The sequence below is a fragment of the Fusarium redolens genome, assembly GCF_020744475.1.
Source record: "Fusarium redolens strain MPI-CAGE-AT-0023 chromosome Unknown BKA55scaffold_21, whole genome shotgun sequence".
In the NCBI taxonomy this organism is placed as follows: Eukaryota; Fungi; Ascomycota; class Sordariomycetes; order Hypocreales; family Nectriaceae; genus Fusarium; species Fusarium redolens.
In genome coordinates this window covers 634,084-658,644 of record NW_025763684.1, presented here as the reverse complement: position 1 = coordinate 658,644, position 24,561 = coordinate 634,084, and the positions used below count along the sequence as shown (strand labels likewise).

General features: G+C 49.1%; 5 protein-coding genes across 5 annotated transcripts; 3 read left to right on the top strand and 2 right to left on the bottom strand.

The window, feature by feature from the left end:
• Positions 1 to 715: 715 nt before the first annotated feature.
• BKA55DRAFT_714916 (uncharacterized protein) lies at positions 716 to 3,367 on the bottom strand (the record flags this gene model as incomplete). The annotated part of the gene is made up of 1 exon (XM_046200870.1): positions 716 to 3,367. One exon carries the CDS (start codon positions 3,365 to 3,367, stop codon positions 716 to 718), a length of 2,652 nt encoding a protein of 883 aa, XP_046043492.1.
• A 693-nt stretch (positions 3,368 to 4,060) lies between these two features.
• BKA55DRAFT_582590 (uncharacterized protein) lies at positions 4,061 to 4,818 on the bottom strand. Its single transcript, XM_046194130.1, has one exon. The coding sequence runs from the start codon at positions 4,400 to 4,402 to the stop codon at positions 4,073 to 4,075; it is 330 nt and encodes a 109-aa protein (XP_046043491.1). The 5' UTR covers positions 4,403 to 4,818; the 3' UTR covers positions 4,061 to 4,072.
• Positions 4,819 to 7,007: 2,189 nt separating this feature from the next.
• On the top strand, positions 7,008 to 8,786 carry BKA55DRAFT_199155 (uncharacterized protein). The gene has a single exon (XM_046185104.1). The coding sequence runs from the start codon at positions 7,167 to 7,169 to the stop codon at positions 8,535 to 8,537; it is 1,371 nt and encodes a 456-aa protein (XP_046043490.1). The 5' UTR covers positions 7,008 to 7,166; the 3' UTR covers positions 8,538 to 8,786.
• A 1,884-nt stretch (positions 8,787 to 10,670) lies between these two features.
• BKA55DRAFT_524774 (uncharacterized protein) lies at positions 10,671 to 11,519 on the top strand (the record flags this gene model as incomplete). The annotated part of the gene is made up of 5 exons (XM_046188737.1): positions 10,671 to 10,802; positions 10,864 to 10,978; positions 11,033 to 11,085; positions 11,143 to 11,412; positions 11,466 to 11,519. 5 exons carry the CDS (start codon positions 10,671 to 10,673, stop codon positions 11,517 to 11,519), a joined length of 624 nt encoding a protein of 207 aa, XP_046043489.1.
• An 8,340-nt stretch (positions 11,520 to 19,859) lies between these two features.
• On the top strand, positions 19,860 to 20,398 carry BKA55DRAFT_582570 (uncharacterized protein). Its single transcript, XM_046194129.1, has one exon. It carries the CDS (start codon positions 20,034 to 20,036, stop codon positions 20,292 to 20,294), a length of 261 nt encoding a protein of 86 aa, XP_046043488.1. The 5' UTR covers positions 19,860 to 20,033; the 3' UTR covers positions 20,295 to 20,398.
• The last annotated feature ends 4,163 nt before the right edge of the window (positions 20,399 to 24,561 follow it).

The window sequence follows — 24,561 nt, the reverse complement described above, 5'->3', positions numbered from 1 at the left end:
GCACGATTGATATTACTATAGCACTTTAGAACAATTGATATCACTATAGCACTTTAGCACCTATACTGTCAGACATCCGCAAATCAATCAAAATTAACATCAGAGTCTTCATCGCCACCACTATCAAAACCCGTATCAGTAATTACGCCCATACCACCATGAACAGCCTTCTGGATATGCCCTTCACGCAGCCAGTTACCTATACATTCAACCTTCTCAAGATTCTCGCGAGTCATTCGTTCTCTATCCCAGGAGAGAGTACGTCGACCACCAGAGAATGCAGATTCTGGGATCAGCAGATGTCCCGTTGTGCGTCTCGATGGTCTGTGCACGATGACACAGGCCAATAGGGGTGTTGCAAAATCTAATTACAGTAGATCCAACAAAAGTAGGTAAGATTAGATGGCCTTATCAGATAAGGGTGCTGCAGTGGTATTCACAGGCGATAGCATTTTAGCTATCGTGATATCACATTTAGCTGGAAAAAAGTGTGATATATATTCACGGTGATATATATCACTTTAGCACTTTAGCACCGTGTGATATCACTTTAGAATATCACAATACGCAAGTCTGTTTCGTTGTTGTTGACATCACGGGGTGTAGAATAAGGATGTAGCAGCGTGAGAGCCTTTATGTGGCACGTGTTCAGGGGCGTCAGTAACCACACATGAGAATGAACAAGGGGTAGGCGACAATTTGGGGTACACGACAATTAAGAATAGAAGAGTAGGGGGCGGTGACCACTTGACCAAGCAAAAGCGACTCCAAGATTGGCCTTATCTGTCCGGTCGTCGAATTGATTGAAAGGCTGGCTCACCTCTCGAACATGCTTGTCAGTTATGCCGATACAGAGTTGTCGTAGGAGTCTCAACGTGACGCCTTGGCCCCAGACTTCCCGCGTAAATCGTCTGACTACACTGGTGAGACGTTCGGTGGACCAACATGAGCTGTCAAGATCCCGTCTGCTTCTGAATAAATATGGGGAGCATTCATTTATATGTGGCTGGTGCTCTCGAGTAAGCATGTCCACAAAAGGGCGGATATACACAAGATACATATAGAGCAGGTGCCCGGCCCGAAAAGGCAGGAGCCGAGCAACAATGAACTCTCTGTTTGTCGAACGCTTTGCCTTGTGACTGCGAGTGACATATATCACGAAGCCGTTATAAATGTAGAAATTACGCTCAGCAGTCCTATGATTGCGAACGCGGACTTCGAGTAGGTCTGGTGAGCGAGGCTGACCACCACATGTTATGAGCATAAGATCCGCTAAGACCTCGCGCATTGCTTCTTCCTTCTTGAAAAACGCAAGAACAGCCTTGCGGTGCCATTTGCCTTTGCGTGAAAGTGGACTTGCTTGATTAGTGCAAGCTTTTAACGAGAGTTCCAGATACGCGTCTGTCAAGCCATTCTTCGGATGACTAACGAATGAAAAGCCGTGTGTCGTATTTGACATGTCGTCTTTCACAGAAGAAAGATCACATGGAGGTCTCCATCCGTACATCAGCTCCGAAAAAAGAGCTTCGGCACGTTCTAGAAGCGTCATTGGAAGACGCCGGAACTTTTCCATGTGGACCGAGATTTCGTCTTTGTATGATACCGTCTGGCCATCATCACTCCACGTGAGAAGGAATGCGGGTGTTTCTGAGCTAGCTATTGCCCTTCTATATGCGAGGAGTGAGAAAAGTTCTTCGAATGGTGACTGTGATCCGAGGACGAGGTATTCCTGTCTTATTTTCTGAAGCCGTGAAACCTGACCTGTCCGAGGGCGTGTTGAGATCCCAAGCAAAGGATATCCTCGTGCAGGTAGGGCATACTCCAAGAATAGAAGGCGCTGGACATATATCAGTGCCGCAAGGTTGGACGTGTACGACCTGGCCGGGAGGAATCCGTTGAGATCGGCTGAGAATCCAAGGATCCCACTGAAATACACCAACAGCGTGGAAGCAGGACGACCGTCTACGACTTCTTCAGTACTGAACTCCATGATCAGTCCGAATAGTAGTTCCAATGCTTCTCGGACCAATGGTAGTGTTTTCCCGCCGGCTTCTCCCATCGCGGAACTCTCTTGATTGTGATTCTCAATCTCGTCTCGCTCCAGTGCTCCGCCGTCTTGATAATCTCTTTCTCCATCAACCATAAAATCGTCTTCAGAGTCCTCAGACTCTGTCGGAACACTACTCTCATACCCGCTTGAGGCGTCATCTTCACAATGGTCCCCGTCATTGGTGTTCTCTTCATCTAGGCTATGTTTAACGTCCGCCGCAGCAGGGGACTGGGTCGATTGCCAAAGTGCCTCAGTCAAAGCATCAGGCCGCTTCCAGATCTCATGGTTCCAAAGTGCCGCAATTTGACGAATTTGGGCCTTTTTCAATCGTATGCCTGCTCGGCGCCGTAGAACGTCGGCTGGTAGGGTATAGGTGCGAAAGACCATGGCGATAAACCTTTTGAGGAGACGAATGTACTTCTTCCTACTCGCAGCCTTCCCTACGAAGGTGAAAGGCTTGACGTAGCAGACATGAGGTCGTACACTACGTAGCCAGCATAATAGGCTCCTGCTTGTCGTCCGTGCAGTCTGCTCGCAGCGATCCATCACGGCGTCCACGGCAAACATTAGAGCGGCTATTCTGCTTTCATTGTCTGCAGAACTTGTCATTTGTTCTTCGGAATGGGGATAGGCAGGCAGGTTCCTGTTCGATTTCAATACTAGACATTGACGTGAAGTCGCAAGAGAGGGCACAGTTGTCAAGTTTCTAAGCAGTTCCCGATCAACTCCCTGAAAGGTTTGCTCCCAGCCGGTCCGCTCTAGCCAGGGCTTGAGATCTGTGAATCTTGTGCTCTGCGTGTTCCTACCCATGCCAGTTCCATCTGCCATGTTGATTTCTTTTAACAGTCTTTGCCTACCACGCTCTCGCTCTAAGATGTCCTTGAGATGATCGTGAGCTTCCTTGCCACCGACTGGTCTAACTGTGGAACCAGCATGCTCGACAATCCAGTAACGTCCCCCTGAGGGACTTTTGACCCACGCTTGCAGGAACGCAGGTTCATACATGGCTTTTCTCCGGACTCCTAACCGAAGCCTTTCCCCCTCATGCTTCGAGGCTATGTGTCGAGAGATTGTTTGAGAGCTGCTCGTACGTTCCATACAGAACTTGCAGGTAAATCCATGAACCAGTATCAAGTTCGGGTCGCAGGATGAACCGTCCTCTCTGGTAGGGGCGTCAGATGGATCTCTCAGTTTTCGAATGCGAGCTTCCAAAATATTGATGACCTGGCGGCGCTCGGTAGCAGTCACTGTGCTTCCTTCGGAGATGCTCGCTGACTTAAGTCGGACTAGGCGCGAGGGCAAAGCGGCATGTGTCATGACAGCAAATAAGGACCTGAACTTGAAGGTCGACAAATAGCCTCAGCCGTGAGAGCACTGCATTATCAGTCATTATGTTCTCTGGATCTGGTGTTCCACTAGCACCGCTATTCACATAACAAAATAGCCAAGAGATTGTCACACTCACTGATTGCACGGATAGATACCAGGGTGGGGTCTTTAAACCCGATGGAACAGTCAGAAAAGGGGTTAAGAGGACTGGTTTTCCAAATGAGACTCATTACAATAAAGTTTTCAGCCGCAGCCTTTACGACCTTAAAGATGTTTCCTATTCGCGTCAATGGGGAACCAGCATCTACATCCTAGTAATTTTGTAAAGTCAACAGGGTGCACGGGCCAAGTATTCTTGTATTGCAACCCACGAGCAGGGGATTGAAAAAGAGAGGTGCACGGGCCGCAAAAACTGGTATTGGATGTCAATACCAGTGGTAATTGGTACAGTAGGTATATTGCAGGAAGCAGAATACCATCCATCCATAGTCGAAAGTCTTCATCCCTAAGTTTACTACACTTCTGTTCTTCTCGATATAGGTTAGGGAATAGAAGATATAAAGATATATCCTCAAACCCAATAACACGACCGAATGTATAGTGAGGAATTTGGTGTACGGGCTGGTGGACTTGATGTTGTTTTCCAGTTGTATCGAGGAATGTGACAGGTATTGATCGAAGGTGGAGATTAGACTAAAGATCAGATACGGTCATTCGGGTAGGAGACCAGTGAATTCCCTTCTTAGCCACAGCAAGGTTACTCGGGAAGGCCACGACGCTGTCTATATCGAAGGTAACCCCAGCACCGTCTGAAACCCGCTCATCTTCATCTAAGCAGATATATGGTACCTCCTCTCTGGAGCCAACACCACAAAAGAGCTGTCTCCTGGATTCAGAGCTTAGTTTTCCAGCTAGATCATCTTTCTGGTGCGCGATAGTCTCATGACTGAGGATGTCGGGACCTAATTCAGGCGTGAAGTCCAGGTACATAGCAAGGCTGATATGTTCATTTGTATCTTCCATATGATTACGTTTTGCTGCCTGGTGGCACTCGTTGCAGCATCCTTGAAATTTGATAAGTTGTTCTGCCAGCTCTTGTGCGAGATGCTCAATTGGTTCTGGCTCGCCGTCCCCCGCTTGTGGAGAGGTCTCTAGGGTTGTATCAGAGACAATATCCTGAACCAGGTCAGGAATTGAAACAGCTACCGGATCTTCCGCAAAGGCGGAAGTTGTGGTATGAGGTATACTCTGTTCATCGATATCTCCGGGTAGCTGAGGATCTGCTGCGGGTAGGGACAATGGCCTGTCCACGCTGTCTGCTTCAAGCGCACTATTTGGGGATGTAATCGATGCTGATCTGGGAGGCTCATCATGGTCAGGGAATACCCCCTCGGTGGTGGGTTGGAGTGGAGGACTAGGTGGAGGTAGAAAGTTGCTTATGTCTTGTTCTTGTAGCTGTGTGAATGCACTGCTCTGTGAGTTATTTGACTGCTGGATAGGATAGTGCAAGCTATGAAAATTGCTATAGGGCAATCCTCTATTTCTAGCTGCAACTTTCTGCCGTTTGTTCCGCCTTCGTTGAGCGTCTGCCGTCGCTTTGTCCTCAGCTGTTGCATATTTGCGTGGTCGTCCACGTCTTGGTGGTCTCTCCATATTAATTTCAGTATGTTATTGTATGAGGTGGTAAGGGTTACTTCGTGTTGATGCCGGAGATTATTTCTTGATACCCCAATGACTATTTTGTTGCTTTTGCGGTTGCTACAGCAGCATGTGCTAATCGGCACCCCAGCCCACGAGAATACCTCTTATATGGCGGCCAGATTAGCTACAGTCAGTATATCTACTCTCTTATAATGGAGGGAGTAGAGTATTAACATGGGCGGATCGGTATTCCGATGTTCTAACTCATGCAATAGCACGGCCGACAAGAAAATTCGCACAGATATTGAAGGATAATTAACAGGTCTCCCTCCCTTTCGGCTTAGTTTTTTGGAATGATGCGCTAGGCTCTATATGAAATAGCACGACTCGCTTCTGAAAATGGATGGATCTTGACCACGAAATTCACGATTGGCTGAAAGAGAACCCCACATATCCAAAACCGGCCACATCTTGACCGCTAAAATCTGATTGGCTGCAATGCCTGAGACCGACGACGAGGTCAGCAACTTCCAAGACGAATATACCAACAACCAGCTAGAAGAACTTATGGAAATATAAGTAAGGCAAGTCTTAAGCTCCTAATGTATGGTTTTTTACTATGCTAATAAGTTTTACGTTATATTCAGTATCTAGTTTGAGTCGGTTAGTATATGATGTTAGCAGCAAATAACACGTGAGAAGTAGCGCCCGAAGGCGATGTCAAGAGCCCGCGAAGCTCAATGTCGTTGCAGACACTGGTCGCGAAGAAAGGTCAACTCTCTGAATCCCTTTCTTCAGGCAGCTGTTAGGGTCCCGTTAGCCCCACAGGTGCTTTTGTTGCCATTTTAGCCTGCAAAAATTCTCTATCCTAGCAGAGCGCTAACAGCGGGTGCCAAGGAAGTTTTTTTACAGGAGAGTTGCTCACCGCCGAATAGCTGTCCTGACATGCGGGTCTAGGGTAACCTGGTCTTGCGCTGTGACACTAGCTCCGAGAGCAATTCAAGATACTGCGCTTGAAGCCCCAGTCCTAGCTACAAATCGCGTTCCTAAAAACGATAGCAGCACAGCCGACAAGCCAGTTCCCCAAATCGGCATCAGACACGCAGCTGGTCGGCTGTTCTTAAAGAGGGGAGAACGATAGGAGTATGTGCTAGTGGACGGAAGATGTAACCGAGTATTCAGAGACAAAGAAGTCAATAGAGCTACGGAATAGCAATAAGGAGATTCTTCCTTTAATCACGGTAAGAGAAAAGGTAGATAACTGCCCTAAACTGAATTGTTCTGAATCTATATAGTAAATAATACCGTGTTGATACCTTTATGCAACCTGTTTTAAGAGAGGATTGGCCCGACGTAGTTGCTTCTGGGTTGGGAAGAACTAGGCTTGTTAAGAGCGCTGGCTTCACCGCCTTCTTAGGGAAGTATTTGTGGGTCTGGAAGATTTGGTCCAATCAGATTTTAATACACGAGGCAGCTAACTACAGCAGGCAGCTCAATCAGGGAGGGGACAGCTTACCTGCAAACTTAACCCTAACCATCTTAAACAAATAGCCAAACATTACCCGGAGACGCCTACGGTGGGCGATAGGGAGGACTGTTGCAAAACCTCCGGTCGTTTCCATTTGGGTTTAGGGGCTCTGCTTCTTAGTCATCGGAGTACTTTGGGTTCGTCAGGAAAATGTACTGCGGACCAGCTGCGGGCTCGCGCGGTAACCTCCAGCCAGTCGAACTTGCCTGTCACTACCACATCAGGTGAATGGTGGACAGTCGCCACGACACAGATGCTTACAACACGTTATCCAGGACACAATCTGAGTCGGTTTTCCTAAATAAACTCACAATCTGAGCTTTGATTTGCATTTCGCGATTACAACTCACTTGCTTCAGTCATCGCGAAGGTCTGACTGCCCATTCCTCTTCCATTCGCAACGAAAAGCAGCTTGGTGAGCCCGTGGTGGTTAACGCTGTAATCCCGCTACTGGTCAGCAGCGGACTAGCGCAGTAACCTCCTGCTCAAACGAGCTTAGCGACTTCATTCACCATAGAGAAGGGCCATGTTGTTGTTCTTATTAAATTAAAACCTCAGTGGAAACTGGTATTCCCCCTTTTCCCATTTTCCGACTTTCACCTCCTCTCTTCTACCAAAATGGGCCCTCTCAAGATCCCCCCGGAGCATGTCTACTGCGTCCAAGCCGGAAAGAAGCACTATGAACTCTTCACCACCACATATGTTGGCGCGAACTATTGCGGCCATTGCGGCTTGGCCAACCCCTTTCGGCCCCAGCATCGTGCCAGGTCCAAAACTCCGGCGATCCCGGGTCCGTACGATGAGGTGATAGAGGTTGAAGACTCTCCGCCACCACGACCAGTCAGTCCAGCAAGCCAGTTGCTACGTGACAGACCGAAACCTGTCTCATCTATCGGTGTTGGGCGCACAGCTCAACAGCTCCCTGTCGAGGCGTTTGCTACCGGTGCGATGAATACACGGGCACGCATTCCTCCTCCTGAGTTGCCAAGCAGTCCCCAGTTTATGACTGTGGCATCCGCGGCCAGCCGGGCCATTCAGAATTCAAAGACGAATACCAGAAAGCCTACGAGGCACCGGACGGGATACCAGTGGGTACATATAAGTCTCCTGCTTGTGAGCCTGGAGACCAAGTACTTCAACGGGCTTGCAGTTGAGGTTCCGGAGACGGTGCTGCCTCTGAAAGATACAGTGATCAAGTTTTCCTCGGTGGATTTACTGACTTGGCCCTCATTTACCGCGATCTTGTTCGACCATCTCCGTCCGCTCCCACCTACAATCGATCTTACGAACAGAGACCTCTGGAGCCTTTCTTACGCCTCGAGCTTCTCTGGCAAAAAGATCGTCACAGTTCCCAACACCGACAAGTACACGACTCCGTCCAGTATGCTCGCCTCGGGACACTTCGACAACAATCAGGCAGGACAATTGAAAGTGCTAGTCGTCCTTACATCCCCAGATGTAGTCGACAAACAGGAACCAGTTACACCGTTGGGATCGGATGGATACTCCACGCCAGTCAAGGAAGAAAAGAAACGGAAGGTCAAGCAAGAAGACACAAGCCCTGCCTTAAATCGCGAGAAGCGCATCAAGCAGGAAGTGCATGTCAAGAAAGAGGGTAGCGCTGGGAACACAGATCAGGTTAAGCAGGAGGTACACATCAAGATGAAGCCGGAAGGGCGCGTCCCGGCTGCCTTCTGCGAGAGCCTGACAGACGACGAGCTTGAAAGCATTGCTGACGAGATAGTTGTACATGAAGATGTGGTAGATCTTGTTGAAGTGGAAGATCCGTTTCATGATCAAACGTTTGACAGCATTCCTGGCCACAAGGGGGGTGAATATATGATAGATGACGGAGACGAGGCAGACGGGAAAGATGGTGAGCAAGCTGTGGTCCCGGAGTTCGTAAGAGACCAAACGATCTCCTTTACGAGTCAAGTACTGACACTCACAGGTAACTCTGGAGTGCCTTCCTCAAAGCATTGGGAGTGATCAAACTCAACTGTCCGACATTGATATTGCCGAGGCGCTTCCGCCAGCACACTCCACACGCTTCAAAGGAACGAAGGTTCCTGCAACATTTGTCGTCCGTCATAAGAAAAATGCGAATTGACTACTCGGGTTCCCCATTTATGCCGTCGCTATCTCCCCCATCATCACTTATTCCCTCTATGTCGTTTCCTTCTTCGTCGTCATATCCTAATTCAATAAGTGGTTGCTCTGCCGGTTCCCCATCCCCAAGCTCATCTTGGCGGGCTTGATTTGCTCGCTCACATAATGCCTGCTAGATTCGGTCAGATTGGTCGAATCGCAAAGAGACGTCATGGCTTACATATTCCGCGACGCCCCCGGTTGGCGCTTTACGATACACAAGTACAGGCTGCCGGCCACTTTCGATGTGTTGAATGATTCTATCTCGGAGGCCAATGTAGAAACGTTTGAAGGGCCGCAACTTGTCCGATTCCTGGCGAGCCCCAAGGATTGCATTGTCGTAACCCATTTCGACGAGAACTTGGCGGCACCAATCCTTCGTCTCTGGTTCTAAACATGTGCTGATGTCGATATCAGCCAATGGTCGCTGCATTTCGTCGAGAACGCAGCGATCAATGGGGATGCCCCAGTTGCATGCCTTACCTGGATCGGGATAGTGGTAGTTCATCCAGGGCTGGCCGTGAACCACGTGCGGGCGGTTCTTCTGAAGGCGAATCCGATGGAGGTTCCACGTCTCCACAAAGTCGAAGAGCTCTTGGCGTAATATACCTTCAAAGACGGCGTACATGGCAATCTGATCCTCCAACATATCACCGTTAAAGTCCCCGTCCCGGGCGAGTTCACCGAAGTAGTCTACCCACTGCCGGGAGGAGACATGAAGCATGCTCTCCCACCACTTTTCAATCTTGACATTCTTCGTGCTCGACGCCGCCTTGTAGGAATCCTTCAGGCGCTTCCCTTGCTGGAAGACTTGCCCATTCCACTCTACCCGCCCATCTGCGGCCAAAGCAAAGTTCCAATGGGCTGCTGCGATAAGCGGGGTTTCGCTGCCTTTGTCTGCCTGCAGATACCATGGCCGGAAGCCATAGGCGTCACACGCGGTTAAGTACTGTTTCAGGACACTCAAAGCCGTTGTAGCGGAGTGGCCAACATAGAACCAGATGATATTGCGTGAGTAGGCGTCGATTGCGGCGTATATCTCGAATCCGTATGCCTTCAGCTTGTCGTGACCGTCAATGCACCACTGATAGTTTGGTCCCGGCACAAGGAATTGCCCCTTTTTCCGCCGAAACATCCTTTTCCGGATCTCGACCTCATTCGGGAACATGATTTTGTACATCGCAAAGAGAGGATCTCTTGGTACCCAGAGCTGCTTTTGCTGACGAAGGTAAGGCTGAAGAAGGCTCTTGCCATATCCGGAAATGGCGTTGGATCGTTGTGTCATCTCGAGGATGACTTGCTCTGTCTTCTCCAGCAACGCAAGACGTTCTTCGTCACTGTTGATTCTGCGCATCCAGCGGCGGTCTGGGTGAAGCCTGATTCGCTTCAAACCTTCTTTGGTGATCGGCCAGCCCCGTCTCTGTAGGACGCTCAGTGTCTGCTTTTCACTGAGCCCAACACGAAATATCAGGTCGCGGATGGCCTCTATTAGCTCGGGACTTTCTTGGGTTCGGGTTTGCTGGCGTGGGAGGTCCCAACTCGCTATTCGGTGAGAGATTGTGCTGAGATTGACGATGACATGATGATGCTTCCGAAGTTTGTACTGAATCCTGCATCGTGAAACGCCGTTGAGGTAGAGATGGGTGACATAGTCGCGGTATTGATCAATTGAGTTGCGAGGACGTGCCATTTCGGAACTGGGGAAGCCGCAAAAGCAAAAGGAGGTGGGCGACATTCTGGGTTCTGAAAACTGGAAAAGGGGGGCGTGCAGGGTGGTCAAACGCACTAGTCCGCAGCGGCATGGCAACTGGCCCGCAGCGGTGACTTGCCCCGAGTGGCTTAGCCTCACCTTACTCATTGGTAGAACCCGACCAAGCCAGGGGCAGGACCAATATTTACAGAACCCTAGATCCTTTCCACCTTCCCATTTAAACCATTTTGTCCGTGGAAAAGCTCATGGTCAGCAACAGCGTCATGCCCACGGTCAATCCCGACATCGATAGCGAGACTCCAGGTGCGAATGGGGACTCTCTCAGCCAGAACGCTGAGGTGAAGAGGAGAAGATTAATCCAACAGAGCGTCCGCAAACCCGCGGCCAAAATTAACGTACGATCTGCAAGACCTCATTCATATGGAGCTACGGATGCTAACTTACCCATCCGAGCAGAAGAAGAAGCAGTCGAAGAAGATCCCTCCCCGCGGCTCAGTCCGTCATTTCCCATGCCGGCAATGCGTCGCCCGAGCCAGCAAGTCTCCCGGCCATGAATGCGCCTCTCAAGACAGTAGGTTTGATTGTCCCTGGTCATCTGCTGAGTGCGCTAACATACATTGATTAGATACTGGTGCTGCGTGCTGGGATTGCGCCAAGAACGGCCACACGTGTCGACCGGTGAGACATATCTACTCTCTGTCAGCTAACTGGCCACTTACCCCGCTGCATCTCTAGGTTCCCACTGAAGCCCAAGCTGCTGTACGTGCCTTTTGGGACCTGAACCGGCAGCTCAGCGGCACCGATGAAGAACCGGACGAGGTCTGGCGTGGTGCCGCACAACGGGCAGCTCAACAATTGCGAGCTTGCGGCAGTGGTGCGGCCCCTCCTCCTACCACACGACCAGCTCCTGCCTTGGCTTCATTTGGCGAAGTAGCTGAGAGGAGCTTTGAGGAGAGAAAGCTTATAGCGCTAGAGACCATCGCCGGGGCTGCTCAGCTCTGGATTGTAAGTATAGCCAAGTCATTAGATACAACTTTGAGTACTGACTTCCTATCCAGCGGCTCAATCAACCAGACGAGGAGGGGGATGATGAGGGGGAAGAGGATGACTAGAAAGATAAAGGAAACTCAGCGGTGTCGGTTTCGAATCCGACTACCGCATCTCAAGGACAAGGATCACGACCACCGTGAATGGCTTCACGGTTGGAATGAACTCTAAACCACGAGCAAATTACTGTTTAGACGATTAGCAGACTAAGCATGGGTATGAAAGGTCATCTCTCATCGCTCCTTTACATTAGAAAATCAAGCGGTCATTTACTCTTGGCTGTCCATGCATGCATGCGGTACCACATGTGCAGTACCATGAGACCGCATCTTGCTTTGGTGGAACTGAAGCGCACTCTGTTGGTTCGGTGCGAACTCGCTGCTATGACAGCATCTTCCATGCGGCGCCCAGAATTTAAGAAATTTAAGCTGAGGTACAGAGTGCAATGTACTGCGGGGCCAAGTGACTATACCGCTAACCCAATTTAGCACATTAGCGGTGATTTTGGGGGGTTTTGCAACAGTCACCTCTATAGCCTGCCATAAAGGGTGGCACGGTCCAACGCGACGCGAGAACGGGCCCCGTTTCGCGTTTGCTGTTAAGAGTCAAAAACAGGAACGGGCCCCGTTCTGAGATAGAGTTATCCCTGTCAATTCTAGCCTGTGTGATTGGTCTAAAACCCGGAACGGGCCCCGTTCCTGTCGTGAATACTTGAGTAGCCCCCCGACCTTCAATAGCGCGGTTTTCATTTATATGGTGTTTTCTACGACCTAGCGGGGCTGGGTCGTTGCTGACTTGTAGTGAGGGTTTCTCGAAGATTTGGACTGGATTGGATTGATTGGCAACCAGCTCCTGGAGCTCCAGTGGTCTAACCTGATAAGGCAAGAGCTAACCCTAATTTGGTGGTCGTGGCAGGGCTCCCGTCGCAGACACCAACACAACTACGCCCATCGTTAACATCCAACTCGCACATGTCCGTTAGCAAAACCATGGAAGCAATCGCGTCGCTCGTAACTTCAGCAGTCCTTCTGCTCTGGCAGACGTATCTGAACAGCCCACTCACCAGCTACACCATGGCTACTATCTCCAGCTATTTCGGCCCTGGCAGCTGTCGCCGTCCTGATCCTGAAAGAGTTATTCTTGATCCAACGTACCTTAACCCTCGCCCCAACGACCACGACGGAATCCTGATCGAACCCGACGAATTCGAGCGGAATGGAAAGCAATATGTTCGCTACTCTGTCCGGTAATAGGGTATGGTGGACATACAATTCAAAGCAGGACACGCCTAAGTGGTTCTCGTACTGCTATCTGTGCCAACTGCAACAGCGCCGAGGGAATTGTGCACATTGGAGAAGCAAGTTGCTGGAGAATATAATGAGCACTTATTTAAGTACTGCCATAGCCACACACAAGGGCACAATTCCAGTTCTACCCTAAATCTGCTTATTCAGCGGCTCATTTATTGTCCCAAAAGGGTAACAATCTGAACTGGATCCGTTCTGGATATACTGGAGGCTGCCTGTCCCCAAGTCTGGACTGGATTGGATCGAGGCTCAGATCCAGCTCCAATCCAATCCAATAACATCACTGCAATAGTCCTTCGATTGCGACAGAATCAAGAAATATACACGATTCACCTTAATATCTGACAGTACCGACTACGAGCCTACGCTTGTTGTAGCCCTTATTCATCCCTTTTCTTGTTCTTCAACTAAACACCTGTCTACAATCATGACTTCGCATCTTCACCCGGAAACCAAATTACCTTATAAGTATTTTATTAGAGACATAAACGCTGAGTACGCAAGACAAGGGCTTGAACGCCCTTGCGCAATCCCCATGACAATGGTTGATAGAGATGGTTTAATTCTTTATAAGAGGGTAACTTTTGACCTTCTCTATTCGATCATTTCGAAAAATGATATAAAGTGTCTTGAGCAATATCTCACTATTGCGCCTTGGGCCGTCTTAATAGAGCCTATTTTTTCGAATGAGTTTTGGGGTGTCCTAAGGCTGCATGTGCATTCAGATTTAAAGTAAGAAAGCTGAATTGCGCGTTTACACGCGTAAGAAATACGCCCGTAGACTGTCGATTGAAATGAGAGAACATAAGTTGCCATGGTATGAGCATGTGGGAATAGACCGGAGATAGACATACATTTGCGGAGTGGACAGGGGTACGCGACAATTAGGAATAGAAGAGTAGGATCGGATACCCTCTATGAAGTCGCATTTAGCAAAGAACAAAGAGAGAGCTTGATCGCTACTCCCTTCCTCCTAATCAACACAACGGAAATCACTATACGCTCTGAAGTCTAAGAGCGCGGTCGTCTACATGGTTGGCACGGGCCTTCGTGGAAGAAACGCGGCGCATTTCGCGTTCTCGGTTTACAGAAAATGCGGCGCATTTCCAGAGGGGAAATTTGGGGTAAAAAAGTGGAGATTCTGATTGGTGCATGTTGAGACAGTGTGGCTAAGGTGGTCCGACCTACTGGTGGCTGCGATGTGGATACTATGTAAGGAGCTGTGCTCCTCTCAGACACATGTAACTTAGAACTAACAACAACACAATCAACCGTTTTTGCTTCAACAGGTTATGAGCCCGGAGGGCACGACCTTTTCTCCAACCAAAAAGCTGAGTGTTTTCTGTCTCCTTTCTACTTTCCGAGATAACACAAGAAGTCGAAAGGCTTCCTTCCACTGCGCATACGCATTCAGCTTAATTGGAGCTATTTCCCTCTTGGATCTCTGATAGAGCTTGCAGATCCGCTAACAGGATATGTCTAGAAACGTTTACAGAAAGATCCTTTGACCCTCCGTTTATTGCAGCGAATTTAAATCGTCGAATCTTGAATAACCAAAATTTTCCCAGATTGCAATCTGGTAGACGGATTCGCCAGACCAGACCGGCCTTTCAGTCTGAGATTGCTGAAGTTCTCCGGTCGGGCGACCTACGCCCACATAGCCCAAGAATGCCTGAAACGTGGTTTGCAACATGATCGACATCAGATCATTGCCCTTCCTCCAGACGGAGGGAATGATATGGATATCTGAGACCGCTAGGCGTTTCACCCTTCGGACAATCTCTACCCGACTCCGATAACCCCTATTTGCACGGCATTATCATGTTGCCGAACGCAGCCAAGATTCATTCCCAAGACTCGATCCAAGACTGGTCGATTGCCGTTCGCCCTCATGTCTCTTAATCATTAGCTTCTACGAGAATCTATCATGTCCCTTTCCAAAGAATCGCTCAATCTCATAGGCAGTTCCGGCACCATTCCAAAGCTGGAGCAAACCAGCCAGTGGCTGACCTGGAAGAGAGAAATGCTCGACCTTCTGGACATGTGTGGATATGGAGACCTTCTGACCAGGAATGCTCAACCACCAACAGAAGGTAACGACCTTGCAACCCAGATTGAGGCCTGGAGGAGCCGCCAAGATCGAGCATGCGGTGCCATTCGAAGTCGTCTCGGTTATAACGCCCGAGTGTTTACCACGGGGATCCCGACGGCTCAGGGCATGATCAATCACCTTGAGACCCGATATCGGCCCGTCGGAAGCGCCATCTTCCAAGAGCTCGACCGCAGATATCAAGAACTCACGCTTGAATCTTGCGATTCGGTCATGGAATACGCAAATAAGCTACGTCAAGTCAGGGCTGAACTCTTGGAGATGGATGACACCTGCCAGATCGGGGAACCGCATTTTGTCAATAAGTTCCTTTGTGGACTTGGTCCGGACTATGAAGTGTTTCTCACTGCCTTCAATCAGAATCACAACATCCTTCCTATCCGAGATCCGAGCAATCGCAACGTTGTTCTCAAAGAGGCCGTTACGTTTGAAACCGCCATCTTTGCCGCATCTCAGGAGGAGGACAGACAAAGAAGCGTCACGGCCAAGATGGCACATAGAGCCATGATGGCCCAGGATACATCATGTTGTGGATACTGTGGAAGAAAAGGGCGTGACAGGTCCACTTGTTGGAGGCTCCACCCAGAACTTAGAAGAGATCGTATCAAAGCTGGTCACGAGAGACGACAACGTAAAATGCAGGTTCGGGAGAAGGAAAGGGAGAAGACGAATGATGAACTGGAATCTGCCACGTATACAACTCCTGCACACCTCCAACCTGACCAAGCTCGACTGGCACTCTGGCAAAATGACTTCCAAGGCCACCTTGGATTGATTGGCTCATCACTCGGACCTTCCGGTCTTCAAGCATCTCTTCAAACTCGGGCCCTCGAACGTATCCACGTCTTGGATAGTGGCGCCTCCTCGCATATCTTTTGTCGACAGGAGAACTTTACATCACTTCACAGGTACCACGGTCTCCCCATCAATGGTATTGCGGACGTAAAGGTCATGCCAGGAGGGTGCGGAACGTACTGCCTCCGCGTTCAAGGGCCTAAGGGATCACAGAATGTTACTCTCGATAACGCTCTTTATGTTCCAGAAGGACATTCGAACCTCTTGTCTGTGTCAGCACTAGAGAAGAAGGGAGCAGAAGTTGTCTTTCGGAATGGGAAGGCAGTGGTTACAAACAAGGGAAAAGTCGTCCTCACTGCGACAAGAATATCAGGCGTATATGTGGTCGATGAAGTTGAGGACCGTCCTTTTCAAACCGCTTTGGCATCTTTTTCGGTGGGAGATCCTCGACTGCACCTTTGGCACGAGCGACTCGCACATTTGGGAGAGAGGAATATCAAGAGACTGATGAATATGTCTACTGGAATTCGACCGGATGATTCTACATCAAACCCATGTGGAGCCTGCGTACAGGGCAAACTCAGGGAATGTCCCCATGTCCGACCGATCAAGAAAGGCACTTACCCTCTGGAGTGTATTCATGCAGATATTGCCGGACCATTCCCAGAAGTGGGAGTAGACGGCAGCCGGTACTGGGTTTGCTTTATTGATGACTTTACTCAAATGTCCTGGGTGTACCCAGTCAAAGAACGGTCAGAGTTTGAAGAGTGTTTCCATCATCTGTTGCAACAGTTCGAGAGACCGGAAAGACGATGTCACTTCCTGCACCTCGACCGAGGGGGAGAGAATCGAAGCCACAGCTTGACTCGACTATGCCGGGACAGAGGAATCAAACTCTCTTACACAGGAACTGAGCAACACGAACAAAATGGATTGGCTGAAGTTCTCAATCGAATCATCCTGGAAAAACTTACACCGACACTGCTCAAATCCGGACTCGCTTTGAAGTGGTGGCCGTACTTCCTCAAGGCAGTGAACCGCATCCGAAATCTCTGTCCTACGGCGAGCATTTCTACTACTCCATACCAAGCCTGGTATGGAGATGTTCCTGACCTCAGCCATTTGCGAGTTCTTGGCTCACGAGGATGGGCTCTGCTTCCATCCTCTAAACGAAAGAAGATGCAGTCGAAGAGCATTCCCTGCCAGCTTCTCGGCTATCAGGGCAGCACGAACTATATACTCCTTGACAAAAGGGGACGAGTCTTTGTGTCTAACAATGTTGTCTTCTCTGAAAACGTCAAAAATGTCGAACCAACATTCGACAATCTCACGCATCAGATAAGTGACCAGAGACCATCGCAACGACGACGAGTAGTCGGAGAAGAGGATAGCGATGCGGAAAATGCCATCGTTCTAGAGCCGTCGCCCCTTCCGATCGCGTCGAGAGAGGCGAACAGAAGCGGGGAAACGGGCCGTGGAGAGACAACGCCAGATGAGCCTCTATTAGAAGACACAGGATGGGATCCAGACCAAGAGTCAACCAGATCGAGTATCCATGTTGCCACAGACGAGCGTGAAGTGCCGTCGGAAGAAACAGAGGAGCATGCAGAGTCTCGGCTGCCCGAAAGATCGACCAGGGGACAGCTGCCGTCGAGGTACATACTGGCCAGCACGAACTTCGCCTTCCTAGCAACAGTTGCAGAACAACTGTACCTAGTCGCTCGCGACATCGATCAGTCCGAACCAAGAACCTTTAGGGAAGCCACGCAGGGTGTACATGGAAAACTCTGGTGGGGAGGACTGAAGGATGAACACGGATCTCTGGTTGAAAACGGTGTCTGGACCTTAGTCACGCTTCCCCCAGGACGAAAGGCCCTTCGAGGCAAATGGGTGTTCAAGCTCAAAAGAGGAGAAAATGGGCAAGTTCTACGGTACAAGGCGCGATTTGTCGTGAGAGGATTCGAGCAGAGGGAAGGAATTGACTTCAACGAAACCTTCGCCTCTGTTGTCAAGCCGATGAGCTACAAGATGATATTCGCCATTGCGGCAGCGCTTGATTTGGAACTGGAACAGATGGATGTCAAGACGGCCTTCCTCTATGGCCTTGTAAATGAGGAGATATACGTCCAGCAACCGGAAGGATTCGACGATGGAAGTGGGAGAGTCTGCAAGCTCTTGAGAGCCTTGTATGGACTGAAGCAAGCACCAAGGGTGTGGTACGAGACTCTCTCAACCTTCCTTAAGACACTCGGGTTCAAGCCTTTACTTTCAGATATGGGAGTCTTTGTGAAAGGCTACATGTTCATTGCGGTATATGTGGACGATCTGCTTATTGCCGGGCCCTCCAAGGACGAGATCGTGGCGGTCAAGCAAGCTCTGTGCAACAAGTTCAAGATGACGGACCTGGGCCCATGCAAATACTACCTGGGCATGTCCGTAAGAAGAGACAGAGCCACCCGATCGCTCTTCTTGTCACAGACGACCTACCTTGAGAAAGTACTTAGAGACTTTGGAATGGACCAGTGCGCTCCCAATGCCACACCAGTTTCGACAAGCAAGTTCGGAGAACCAGACTCGGGCTACAAGGCAGCGGACGAACTCAAAGAGTGGTATGCCAAGGCGATCGGATCCCTGATGTATCTCATGCTGGGGACGAGACCCGACATCGCTTTTGCCGTCTCCTTATGCAGTCGACACCTAGCGAACCCAACCAACGAGCGTCAGACAGCTGTCAAGCGTATCTTTCGATACCTCAAGGGATCACAAAATCTGGAACTAGTGTACCAAGGAGGACTGCAACCTCTCCTCGGCTACACCGACTCGGATTGGGCGGGAGACCTGGAGACTCGAAGGTCAACGTCTGGATATATGTTCAACCTCGGTACGGGCGCTATCAGCTGGAGCTCGAAGAGACAAAGAACTGTGGCCCTGTCCTCATGCGAAGCAGAATACATGGGGCAAACCGCAGCCGCAAAAGAAGCAGTCTGGCTGCGAGGTCTGCTCCAAGAACTGTTGAAAGAATACAAGGAGGTCCCAGAACTAAAGACAACTATAATCTTCGGGGACAACCAAGGAGCAATCGCGATGTCGAAGAATCCCCAGTTCCATACAAGAACTAAGCACATTGATATTCAGCATCATTACTGCAGAGAGAAAGTCAATGATGGAACCGTTGAGTTCCAGTACATTCCAACAGGCAAACAAGTGGCCGACGGCCTAACAAAGGCTTTACCAAAGGATCGTTTCTTACTGTTTAGAAAAGCACTAGGTCTCAAAGAACGACGGCCATGAGAAGGTGCAGAGATGAACTAAAACAGGAGACCTGCCATGGACAAACAGGAGACCCACGGATCCAAGATTGCACGGAAACGTGAAAAAGGTGCAAAGGTGAGTTAGAGTGGGAGAGCTTCTAAGCAAGTAGAAGGAAAGCCACGATCTCAAGGTTGTGCCGAGCGTGAGGAACGTGCAAAGATGGACTGAAGTGGGAGACCTATCATGGACAGGAGACCTGCGATTTTAAGAAAGATTTCAAGACCTGCAGAGACGAGTGTAGGCAGGATACCTTCTGCGGATAGAAGACCTGCAACCCCAAGATCGCAAGACCTGCAGAGATGGGCATAGGCAGGAGATCTTCTGTGGACAGAAGAAGACCTGCAGTCCCAAGAAAGCTTGCGAAACCTGCAGAGATGGGCTTCAGTGGGAGATCTTCTGTGCATAGAAGAAGACCTACGATGCCAAAGAAAGATTGCAAGACCTGCAGAGACGGGCAGAGGCAGGAGATCTTCTGTGGATAGAAGAAGACCTGCAGTCCCAAGAAAGCTTGCAAGACCGTGCAAAGATGGGTGTCAGTAGGAGATCTTCTGTGGACAAGAAGAAGACCCGCAAGTTCAGGATCGCACTGGACTGAAAGGAAAGGTGCAAAGATGAACTTGGAGGGAGATCTTCTGCGGACAGAAGAAGACTCACTGCTCCAAGATTGCACGAGACCATTAAGAGATCCTGAGCGCCCATGTCGAGATAGCTCTTTCCCTGCAGTTTTCACCCACGAAGGTGTTTTTGGGGTTTTAACGAGGCTCGACAGGCGTGCACATCAAGCCCAACAGCAGCTCGAGTGGGAGCGTTGAGACAGTGTGGCTAAGGTGGTCCGACCTACTGGTGGCTGCGATGTGGATACTATGTAAGGAGCTGTGCTCCTCTCAGACACATGTAACTTAGAACTAACAACAACACAATCAACCGTTTTTGCTTCAACAGTGCAGAAGTGGAAATGCGGCGCATTTCTGGTCTACATTCTTGAGTAGGCGTTCTTCGCGCCTGGCCACGATGCTCATATCTGGTTGAACGGATAGTACCCAGATACCTTCACCATGGAGCACGAAGCTATCGAGGCGGCTGGTGACCTGACCAAGTTCTGGGCTGGTGCAAACTCTACACAGGTCCTCGAACTTATCCCAGCTGAGGACCCTTTCCAGCCTAAGGATCAGTGGAATACCACGGCCGACCTGTACCCTGACCGGGCTATCTCAGTCGTCATCCAGAATGCTTCGCATGCCCTGCTGCCGGAGAATCTGAACGGTGTGGTTGAGGCTGTGTTACCGTACCTGGCCGAGCAATATACACGTCTGTGATTACCTTGCATATTGAACGGGCCTTATGTCTCCTCAGAGGAGGAACAATAGGTTTACTAAAGTAAAGCCCCTAAAATATACCTAGCGAGTTTATTTAATCTAGCAAGCTTAATATTAATAGGCTTATTTATACCTCCTAAGTAAAATACTAAGCTTGCTAGGTTTTACTATTATACACTTAGCTAATATAATTACTTTAAATCTTACTTACTTAGTGTTAAGTCCTGCACTTTAATTAGTAAACAGAAAATAGTTATAAATCTATAAGCAGAAATAACGAGATTAAATTAAATGCTATATTAACTGAAATTATCCACTTAAACCCTATATAACGTGTATGATAAGCGAGTGGGCCAGACAAGCGAGTGGGCCAAAAATCCCTCACCTTCCATCTTCTCTACTTTATCAGTTAGTTCTCAACAATCAGATATGTCACAACCAAACTACGAGGCTAATCTTAATCTTGCACTTCAGGCCCTTCAAGATAATCCAAAACTAAGTATCCGACGCGCCGCAGAAATCTACACAGTCAATCGTAATACCTTACGCCGCCGCCAGCAAGGGGTTCAATCTCGACGCGATACTATGCCTAACTCACGGAAGCTATCTGAACTAGAAGAAGATACTCTTCTTGAGTTCATTATCGACCTAGATTCGCGAGGATATCCCCCGCGACTGCGTGGTGTTGAAGAAATGGCTAATCGACTGCTTGATGACCGCGACGCGCCACGCGTCGGCGCGCGCTGGGCTATGAATTTCGTCAAGCGACAACCACTACTCAGGATACGTTTTCAGCGGAGATATGACTATCAGAGGGCCAAATGTGAAGATCCGACTATTATTCGCAACTGGTTTAGGCTCGTACAGAACACGATCGCGAAGTATGGTATCCACTCAGATGATACCTGGAACTTTGATGAGACCGGCTTTATGATGGGCGTTTTCTCAACCAGTATGGTCATTACATGTATAGAGAGGCATGGACGGCCTAAAAAATTACAGCCTGGAAACCGAGAATGGGTTACAGTGATCCAAGCGATAAATGCAGCAGGCTGGGCGATCGAGCCGTTCATCGTGGTTGCGGGCCAAAATCACCTTCAGAATTGGTATCAAGAATGCAACATTCCGGGCGATTGGGCCATCGCCACGACCCAAAATGGCTGGACAGATAACGGAACTGGTCTCGAGTGGCTAAAACACTTTAACCGATGTTCATTAAAGCGAACAATTGGTACCTATCGTCTTCTGATCCTCGATGGCCACGAAAGTCACCATTCCGTCGACTTTGAGCTATATTGCAAGGAGAACAATATTATTACGCTTTGTATGCCGGCTCATGGGTCTCATCTACTTCAGCCTCTTGACGTCGGGTGCTTTGGGCCCCTTAAGAGGGCTTATAGTCGAGAAATAGAGCATATGATGAAAAGCTCTATAACCTATATTTCGAAGACCGAGTTCCTCCCGGCCTTTTATGCCGCCTTTCAAGCCACTATGACGGAGAGCAATATCAAAGGGGGTTTTAGAGGAGCCGGGCTTGTTCCTCTTAACCCAGAAAATGTGATCTCAAAACTTGATGTAAAGCTACGGACTCCAACACCTATTGAGGAGGAGGCTAGCGCATCCACCTCGTGGGTTCCAAAGACCCCAAATACAGTCCGCGAGGTAAAATCTCAATCTGAATACCTCGAAAGGCGAATCAGAGGACATAAAAGTAGCTCCCCAGAGTCAATTATAGAGGCTTCAAAGTCTCTTGCAAAGGCAGCAACCAGAATATATCACAAGGTTACCTTATTATCTGCAGAGAACCGAGAACTTCGACAGGCAAATGAGGCACTAAGCCGACGCCGCAGGGCAAAAAGAACCCGATTACAGAAAGGAGGGGTACTAACAGTAGGGGGAGGTCAGGAACTAATTGATCAGATAGATGTTAATACGCAGGTAGTGGCCGAATCGTCGAGAAGTGGTGGTCAGGGAAGTTCGGCGCGACCGAGGGAAAGGCATTGTGGAATATGCGGCAAGACTGGGCATAATGCAAGAACCTGTCAGGTAGTAACTGAGATATCTAGGGAAGAGAATAATGAGTAGGTTTAATTGATTAGATAGTTTATTATGTTTTTATGATAGTTTATCTTTTGAAGGGTAAGATTTCTGGCCCACTCGCTTGTCTGGCCCACTCGCTTATCATACACGTTAACTACCATGCAGTACCCACCTGCCGGTCATACCCACCTACCGGTCAGCGAAAAAAAGAATTCCCCATACAAAATGTTAAACTTCACTTGCACAGTGCTTGGCCAAAATTGAAGTTATTTACATGGAACAGATTGTGTCTTACTGAGAGTTTCATGCTGTTTCATATTGGCATATTCATTTGTATTTTACACAAGCAGTTTGGTCGCATGACACTAGTGTAAAATTTCTCAAATGTCTCCTTCATCACCCAGCCTCCCCAAAATTTCATCAAACTTTTATCTATAGCAGCTTCCTTTAATCGCCTTGAAAATGCCTCAACAGTCTTATACAGAGAATGATGTCATTGAAGCTATACTGGATGTTACAGATAATGACCTCTCGCAGCACCAGGCCGCCCAGAAGCATGGAATGCCCCAAACCACTCTGTCTGACCGATTAAGAGGCCTACCGTCAAAGTCCGAGGCCACCCAACCTGCCCAGTTGTTATACAAATCCCAAGAGGCTAGATTAGTTACATGGATACTTCGACAAGAGGCATTGGGCTATGCTCCTTCCCACAGTCAAGTTCGCGCCACGGTAGCTGCCCTGTTGAGACAGCAGGGCCGGGAAAGGCCTATCGGTGTACACTGGCTAGCCAGATTTATTAAACGCCATCCAGAGATCGATACGAAGGTAGGAAAACGCCAGGAAGCTTCAAGGTTCAATTCTTTTACCCCAATGGCCGTTAATTGGTACTTTGATATCCGGGAGAGCGAATATGGCTGGATCAAGCCTGAGAACACGGTTAATGTTGACGAGGGCGGTATCATGGCTGGATTTGGTGAGTACTGACCACTTCTGATACAAGACTTACCAATAAATTGCAAATCTAGGTTTGGATTCCTTGGTAATTGGCAGTAGCGATCCCAGGAGGAAGGCCTTCCTCAAAGGCTCGCAGTCCCGCACTTGGACTAGTTTTATCGAAGCCGTCACTGCAGATGGCCGTCTTCTAAAGCCGGGAATTATCTTCAAGGGCAAAGAACTTCAGAAGCAGTGGTTTATTGATGAGTTTAACAAGATCGCCGACTGGTATTATATCACCTCCGATAACGGCTGGACAGACAACCATATCGCGGTCGAGTGGCTCAAAGAGGTTTATCTGCCCCAAACTCAGCCAGCAGATGAGTCAGATGCAAGGCTCATAATATTAGATGGCCATGGGAGCCATGTATCTGTGGGTGTCTACCTGTTCTCGGTCAGAAATACCGCTGACTGAAATTCCAGGATGAGTGGATGGCCACGTGTTTTTTGAACAACGTGTATTGCTGTTACCTGCCTGCACATTGCTCTCATGGCCTACAGCCACTGGATAATGGTGTTTTCAACGCATCCAAGGCTGCATATCGAAAAGAACTCCAAAAACTGGCAAGCCTGACCGATTCTGCGCCCGTGGACAAGGTCAACTTCATCAAGGCTTATGCCAAAGCCAGGGAAGTGGGTATGACGAAGAAAAACATCCTTTCAGGCTGGAGAGTGACTGGAAACTGGCCGATTTCACGACGTAAAGCGCTCATACATCCTGAGATTCAGCCAGACAAGAAGGAAACGACGCCTGGATCAGACGGCCACAGAGACGGGCAAGTCGACTCTGATAATACGCCAAAGACCAGCCGTCACATCAGAGACCTGGGGAAGAACAAGAGCCCCTCTACCAGAAGGCGGTATTCTGTGATATCAAAAGGGTTTGAAGCCCAAGAGTCCAAGATCGCCACTTTGAGCACCAGAATAGCCAGCCTGGAGGAGGAAGTTGGCCGGTTGAGCAGAGGCAAGAAGAGAAAGGCGATACCGAATCCCAATAAGAAATTTATCTCGCTGGCAGAGGCTCTAGCAGCTGGTGACACTATTTCAGAGCCAAACGAAGCAATTGAAGGGGCGGATGTTGTTGAGGATGTGATCGAGGTGGGAGGGATAGAAGAGGATGAGAGGTCAAATTCAGGGAAGGAAGAATTAGGTGTCGTACGCACCCGCACAGGGCGTGAGGTTAAAAGACCCAGAAAATATTAAAATAGATTCAATTTTGATCTAAATTCTAGGG

Bases quoted from the DNA above. Each gene is read 5' to 3' on its own strand.
- BKA55DRAFT_582590 (XM_046194130.1), bottom strand. From the start codon at position 4,402: ATGGAAGATACAAATGAACATATCAGCCTTGCTATGTACCTGGACTTC.
- BKA55DRAFT_199155 (XM_046185104.1), top strand. From the start codon at position 7,167: ATGGGCCCTCTCAAGATCCCCCCGGAGCATGTCTACTGCGTCCAAGCC.
- BKA55DRAFT_582570 (XM_046194129.1), top strand. From the start codon at position 20,034: ATGGAGCACGAAGCTATCGAGGCGGCTGGTGACCTGACCAAGTTCTGG.